The 7,209-nt window shown below is 40.7% G+C and overlaps 1 protein-coding gene across 1 annotated transcript in view; it reads left to right on the forward strand.

Moving 5' to 3' along the window:
* Window positions 1-7,209, forward strand: part of LOC107721139 (serine/threonine-protein kinase WNK1-like) — a 49,364-nt gene that overhangs the window by 11,656 nt on the left and 30,499 nt on the right. The window contains exons 3-5 of the mRNA XM_016529006.1: window positions 4,017-4,189; window positions 4,951-5,171; window positions 6,247-6,404. Coding sequence (XP_016384492.1) covers window positions 4,017-4,189; window positions 4,951-5,171; window positions 6,247-6,404 — 552 coding nt within the window. The remainder of the gene's footprint in view (window positions 1-4,016; window positions 4,190-4,950; window positions 5,172-6,246; window positions 6,405-7,209) is intronic.

Below are 7,209 nucleotides of genomic sequence, written 5' to 3' on the forward strand. Positions count from 1 at the left end.
GGATCTGCGGACCGTCATTCCCACTGGATAGTCTTCAGCTGAAACGTCCTGACGCCTAAGGCCCAGAACTTCTGAGGGCCGGCCCCCTCTGAGGAAGAGCGGTGTACACCTCATTATACGGTGGCCGTCTCTCCTCAGTGCTCTCAGGAGATCGATCTGCCAACCCTGCCACCTACGGTGCTTCAGGGCGCAGCGGTCTTCGACGAGCGCTTCTCTCAGTCACCGCCCGGAAACGTAGCGGTACTAAGAGGTTCGCTACCTCTTGGGAGGTTTCTAGTGCAACTAGTTCGGCCGTTCCCTGCTGGTCCGCCGCTTCAGGGCACCAGAGGCCAGTCTCGAGAGACTGGTTCCCTTATTAGGTCACCTGGCGGTCTGGGAGTCATTGGATCCTGCCCCGAGCAGGCTCTGGTTCTATCAGTCTAGTCTTCCTAGGAGATGACGCGGGTCTGAGGACCGTCATTTTCAATAGGAGACTTCAGCTTGTTCGGCCGACTTCAGCTAGTTCGACCGTCTCCTGCCGGCTCGCCGCTTCAGGGCACCGACCTAGCCGCGCTGATTACACCAGAGATCTCATTATTCATTATCTCAGTCTCGAGAGTCTGATTCCCTTAGTAGACCTTTTTGCCAGCGTGGAAACTTCTGCCAAATGTGTCTCAGTGGGTCCTGCACACTGTAGATTCTGCTCCCGGGAGTTCTGGAGAGAGTTTGCCGGGACAGGGTCCGTCTACTCTTGGTATCCCCGTTCTGGCCGGTCCGAGTATGGTTCTCGGACCTGATTTCCCTTCTCGACGGCTCTCCATGGGAGATTTCCATCAGGAGGGATCTCCTCTCACAGGCGGTGGGTACTATCTTCACCCCCGCCCGGCGCTGTGGAAGCGTGGGTGTGGCCCCTGGGGGGGGGGCACAACTCGCAGCTTCCTGTCTCTCAACCGAGGTTGTTGAGACCATTCTCCAATCCAGAGCTCCCTCTACGAGGAAACTGTATGCCCTGAAGCGGAATCTTTCACTTCTTGGTGCGGAGACCACCAGCTCGACCCAGTTTACTGGCCAGTTGGTACAGTGCCGGAGTTCCTGCAGGCCCGTTTCTCTGCAGGGTTGACCCACTCCACCTTGAAAGTCTACGTGTCGGTGGCCAGTCAGTGGGCAGACACCCCCTAGTTACACGTTTCCTCCACGGTGCGCTGAGGCTGAGGCCTCTGGCCAGAGAAGCTTATGCATTCTGCGCCACTCCTGGCTCCTTTCTCTCGCCTTAGCTGTGCTCTTCCACATTAGGCAGAGATTGGTAAATCTGGCCGCGTGGGCATACTCGTTCCCAAAGCGTTCCGACGCAGCTCGAGTTCCTGAAGGGGAATGTTGTTAAATTCATATTTATTGCATTATTTTAGTGTTCTGTATTTGTGTGAAACACGTTTTGTACATTAGTATTCACATTATCATTTAGTAATTTAAAATTAAACTTGCACGGTTGAAATGTTCACAATATGCTCAATAAAAAATGCATAGGGTGGATATTCATTTCATTCATTCACATTAAAATCTTCTCTGGGAAAAGAAAATGTGATCTTTTGTGTTCCACAGAAAAAAAAGAAAGTCAGGTTTGGTGGTGAACTGCCTCTTTAAGAGCGTCTGCCACTGACAAATCAGCCATCTAAAGCCTATTCACTTTAGTGTATAAATTAAACAGCCCTTCAGTGCGTCCCAGTTCAGTACTTCCTGTTTGGAAATAATAAGAAAGGAAACTGCTTGTCAAGCTGTTTCGTGGGGTCTCTATTGTGCATTCAGGTTTGATCAATGCACTGGGCAGAGTACTATTGTTTAATCTGCTTTCATAAATGCAACCCTTTATTGTTTTCTAATATTGATGCTGCAGACTGTAAAATCAGTGTAATGCACGGGCTCTCATAGCTTATGCTGTAATCTACAGTTGAGTGTCATTCTGTCAGTCCTCACTAAACAAAGGCCGTCTCACTGTACTGTATGTGTGAGTGCAGTTATTTATTCATGAAGTGTGAACACACTCACGCAGCCGCAGTTTTTGTGATGTAACGTTTGGGGACTGGAAACATGCGCAGATTTCCTCTGTGTACGCTCAACTGTGAGTATGTCTGCACATATTATAGCTCTATCAATAAACGCTAATAGAGCTGTGCAGGGCTAGAACAGAAGCGTATTGATTCATTCCTGTGAGTTTAACAGCCCATCTTTAGACCTGTCTGTCTGAAAACACTGAATCACTCGGCTGAGGAACAGCAGGATGTGACAATGTGGGGTTTAGCTGATGCTTTTATTTTCTACACCCATTTTAAAATGAAATCAAATAAATAAAGCTTCCCGAAGAAACAGCATATTCTTTGAACTGTGTTTGTCAGCAGCATTGATGTGTGTAGAGTATGAGAGAAGCAGTGGGTAAAGCATATTCATTTGTGCTTGCTCACAAACCCCTAGCCCTGAGTCATATGTTGTGTACAGATGTGCTGGTGTTTTCATAAAGAGAGACCCAAGCTATGTTCACATCATGGACTAAATTGACTTGGCTAGTTGTTTTTGTTTTGTTTTTCAAAAAATATCGAAATGCAGTAGACACTGAAAAATGCACATGCTGCACCTGCACCAGGTAGCTTCATACCTCTAATGCTCACTCAGGCTGCACTCATTTAATTAAAAATACAGTACTATTGAGAAGTATTTAAAATATAAGAATCATGTGACGCTGAAGACTGGAGTAATGATGCTGAAAATTCAGCGCTGCATCACAGCAATCATTTTACAATATTCTGACATAGAAAACAGTATGATCACACTTTATATTAGGGTATTAATGCATTTGTAAATAAAAATACGATGTAAAAAAGAAAGAAGAAGTGCATTTAATGTAAATACAATGTAGTTAAAAACACTTGAGACAGAGTAGGTCCAACAATTTAAAATTCTAATAGTATATCACTGTTACAGTTTTTACTGTATTTTTGATCAAATAAATGCAGCCTTTTTCATCAACATTAATTCCAAGCGTTTAAACAGTGTGTTTGAAACATTCATGGGCAGAGCTGCACTGTGAGCGTGAGGTGATGCAGATGGAGCAGAGGTGGAGCATGCAGGACAGACACTGAAGCAAGCGCTGCATAATGCATGAGAAAAGCCTCTCACTATGCACAAGTAGATTTCCTTGTGCACATGCATCAGGCCTAAAAATGGCACTTATGCTTTCAGATATACTCGGTGTTCACAACATATTGACTTCTGTAATGAGACACATTTGTGAGTGAAGCAGAGTATAAATGCAGTGTGGGACTTGATGTTCTCCATGAGGAATTGAGAGTCACTGTATGATTATATGTGACCCTGGAGCACAAAACCAGTCATACGTGTCAGTTTTCTGAAATTGAGCTGAATAAATAAGCTTTCCATTGATGTACGGTTTTGGTTTGTTAGGATAGAACAATATTTGGTGAGATACAACTATTTGAAAATCTGGAATCTGAGGGTGCAAAAAAAATCTAAATATTGAGAAAATCACCTTTAAAGTTGTTCAAATGAAGTTCTTAGCAATGCATATTACTAATCAAAAATTAAGTTTTGATATATTTACGGTTGGAAATTTACAAAATATCTTCATGGAACATGATCTTTATTTAATATCCTAATGATTTTTGGCATAAAAGAAAAATGTATAATTTTGACCCATACAATGTTGGCTATTGCTACAATTATACCCCAGCGACTTATGACTGCTTTTGTGCTCCAGGCTCACATATCTCACTGCAGGATGGGGGAGGTATATCTCTCTCTTGCTTGAAGAAAAGAGAGACTCAATATAGAAGATATTTCTGAATTCAATTTCTCATGAGGTCTTTCTGTCTGTTCCTCACCGAGCTGATTTATTCGCTGTGATTAATATCAAGCTTATAGTGATCCTGAAGAAAGTATTTTCCAGTGGTTTGATTTGAGTTCATGCATCCGGGTCTCATTCCTCAGAGTGTCAGATGAATTGTTTTCATTGGTTGTGTGTGTTTCAGGACCGCAAGCTGACGAAGGTGGAGAGGCAGCGCTTTAAAGAGGAGGCTGAGATGTTGAAGGGTCTCCAGCACCCAAACATCGTGCGCTTCTATGATTTCTGGGAGTCTCCGCTGAAGGGGAAGAAGTGCATCGTGCTGGTCACAGAGCTCATGACGTCAGGCACGCTCAAAACGTGAGGAGCGCTCTCACGGACCTCAATAGAGTCACAGTCTGAGCTGCAGTCCAGTGTGGCAGGAAAGCAGCAGTTCAAAGTTTGGTGCTTTTTATGAAATCATGATAGGCAAGAGCTCAGGCGTTTATGAAACAAAAACTGTGAAATAGAAGCTTAAAAATGCTCAAGCCTCACTCAACTCACAACTTACAAGTTGTTTCTCTCCAAGGAAATGATGCCAACTTCATCATTTAATGATTTGTGATTTATGAGCATCCATTTAAAGGTACAGTGGTCAAAATAACACAGTGAGTAGTAACTTGAGGGACACACTAAAAACCTTTATTTTAATTGTTAAATTAAATTTAATAACTGAAAGAATACATTACAGAGAATTATTACTTATATACTCAATGTGGAAGAAAAAGAGAAAATAGAAATCAATCAAAATCAAATTGAAAATGTTGTGATTTTTAAATGCTGTAAAATGTTTCAAATTATTATTTATTTATTTTTTTACCTTGTAAGAATGTTGAATTCAGATGAGGTTGTTGCTGACAGACAGCTTTCAAATATATTGTTCAGCATTTCAGGGCAATAAGATCCTGATCTTTTATCAGATATGAGGAATGACCTGCCATGTAGTTAAAGACACTTCATATAAAGTCATGTGACAGCTTCTTTGAGAGGGAGAGTTCTGGAGTCGCCACTGTTACACACACATGAAGTGTTTGCAGTTGAGGTTTATGCAAAATAGCAGTAATGTGTTTTGTTTTCTCCAGGTATCTGAAGCGCTTCAAGGTGATGAAACCCAAAGTGTTGCGCAGCTGGTGTCGTCAGATCCTCAAAGGCCTGCACTTCCTTCACACACGCACTCCTCCCATCATCCACCGGGACCTGAAGTGTGACAACATCTTCATCACGGGGCCCACGGGCAGCGTGAAGATCGGAGACCTGGGTCTGGCCACGCTCAAAAGAGCCTCCTTTGCCAAGAGTGTGATCGGTGAGACAGCAGTCCTCTCATATACAGCTTTTCTGGATTAACATACACTACCAGTCAAACGTTTTTCAACAGTAAGATTTTTTATGTTTTTTAAAGAAGTCTCTTCTGCTCACCAAGCCTGCATTTATTTGATCCAAAATACTGCAAAAGCAGTAACATTGTGAAATATTTTTACTATTTAATATAACCCTTTTCTATGTGAATATCTGTTAAAATGTAATTTATTTCTGTGATCAAAGCTGAATTTTCAGCATCATTACTCCAGTCTTCAGTGTCACATGATCTTCAGAAATCATTCTGAATCAGATTCTAAAAATGTATAGAATTTTTTATTCTATAAAAAAAAGAATTTATAGAAGTGAATACTTTTATTTAGGAAGTATGCTTTAAATTGATCAAAAGTGATGATAAAGACATTTATAATGTTACAAAAGATTTCTATTTCAGATAAATGCTATTCTTCTGAACATTCTATTCATCAAAGAAACTTGAAAATTTTTTTGCTGTTTTCAACATAATAATAATAATAATACATATTTTTGAGCAGCAAATCAGAATATTAGAAGGGTTTCTGAAGGATCATGTGACTGGAGTAATGATGCTGAAAATTCAGCTTTGAAATCACAGGAATAAACTACATTTTAATATATTATATTCAAATAAAAAACTGTTATTTTAAATAGTAAAAAAATATTTCAAAATGTTACTGTTTGTGCTGTGCTTTGGATCAAATAAATGCAGCCTTCTTTAAAAAACATAAAAAATCTTACTGTTCAAAAACTTTTGACTAGTAGTGTACAGTGTTCCTTTATTAATTATTCTGGTTCATTTGACTTTGCTTTCAGATACCAATGCTCATTTTACCACATTCAAACCCCTTTCACAGATTTCCCCCAATATCAGTGCAGATGCAAAAACATCCTTAGATTCCAAGACTGCCTTCAACATTTTGTCATTCATTTAATTCCAGAAGTAAGATGTAGCTTAATTGAGCCCTATTAAAGCAGAGTGTGTGTTTCTCTGTGTCAGAACATCTTTGCATGCTGTCATTTGTTTGTGTGATCATATCCTTAAGGTACGCCGGAGTTCATGGCCCCAGAGATGTATGAGGAGCACTACGATGAGTCCGTGGACGTCTACGCGTTTGGCATGTGCATGCTGGAGATGGCCACATCTGAATACCCATATTCAGAGTGCCAGAACGCCGCTCAGATCTATCGCAAGGTCACCAGCGTAAGTCACACTGCACTTGAGCCCTTTCTAGTGTTCTTACTGCAGTGATCGTTTCATTTCAGGATTGTATGACTGATTTGATCTTTGAGACTCATGTTATTACACAGGCTGTTTATGCCTGCTGCTACAGCCTGCCTCAGCGTGTTTCTGCATGTTCATAAAGCACAAACAAGGAAATTCACAGCATAAAAAGTCAGCATATTATTCCCTGAATTGGAATCTCTTCACAAACACGACTTTTTGCATGGAAAAAACTCACATTCAGCTCTGACATCAGTCTGATATGATTACACCATCACATCAGTTCACCACGAGTAAAATCATGTCATGATCAACTTTTTGGTTTCATTTTTCTCTTTCTTTAATAATAAAGGAATAGTTAATCTAAAAATGCAAATCTGCTGAAAATGTGCTCAACCACAGACAATCCAAGATTAGGATGAGTTTGTTTCTTCGTCAGATTTGTAGAAATGTAGCATTGCATCACTGTCTCAGCAATGGATGCTCTGCAGTGAATGGGTGCCGTCAGAATGAGAGTCCAAACATTCTGATAAAAACATCACAATAATCCACAAGTCCAAAAGGACATTTTCAGCAAATTCTTGGATGTACTGTTCTTCTAAATGACAACTTAAGGAGGTGATATTTACATTACATTTACATTTTATCCAAAGCAACTTACAAATGAGGACAATAGAAGCAATCAAAACTAACAAAAGAGCAACAATGTCAGTTAGCCTAACGCAGTACACGTAGCAAGGGGTATATATATATATATATATAATACACACACACACAGACAAAG

The sequence above is a fragment of the Sinocyclocheilus rhinocerous genome, unplaced genomic scaffold, assembly GCF_001515625.1.
Source record: "Sinocyclocheilus rhinocerous isolate Xijiao unplaced genomic scaffold, SAMN03320098_v1.1 scaffold2226, whole genome shotgun sequence".
Classification (NCBI taxonomy): domain Eukaryota; kingdom Metazoa; phylum Chordata; class Actinopteri; order Cypriniformes; family Cyprinidae; genus Sinocyclocheilus; species Sinocyclocheilus rhinocerous.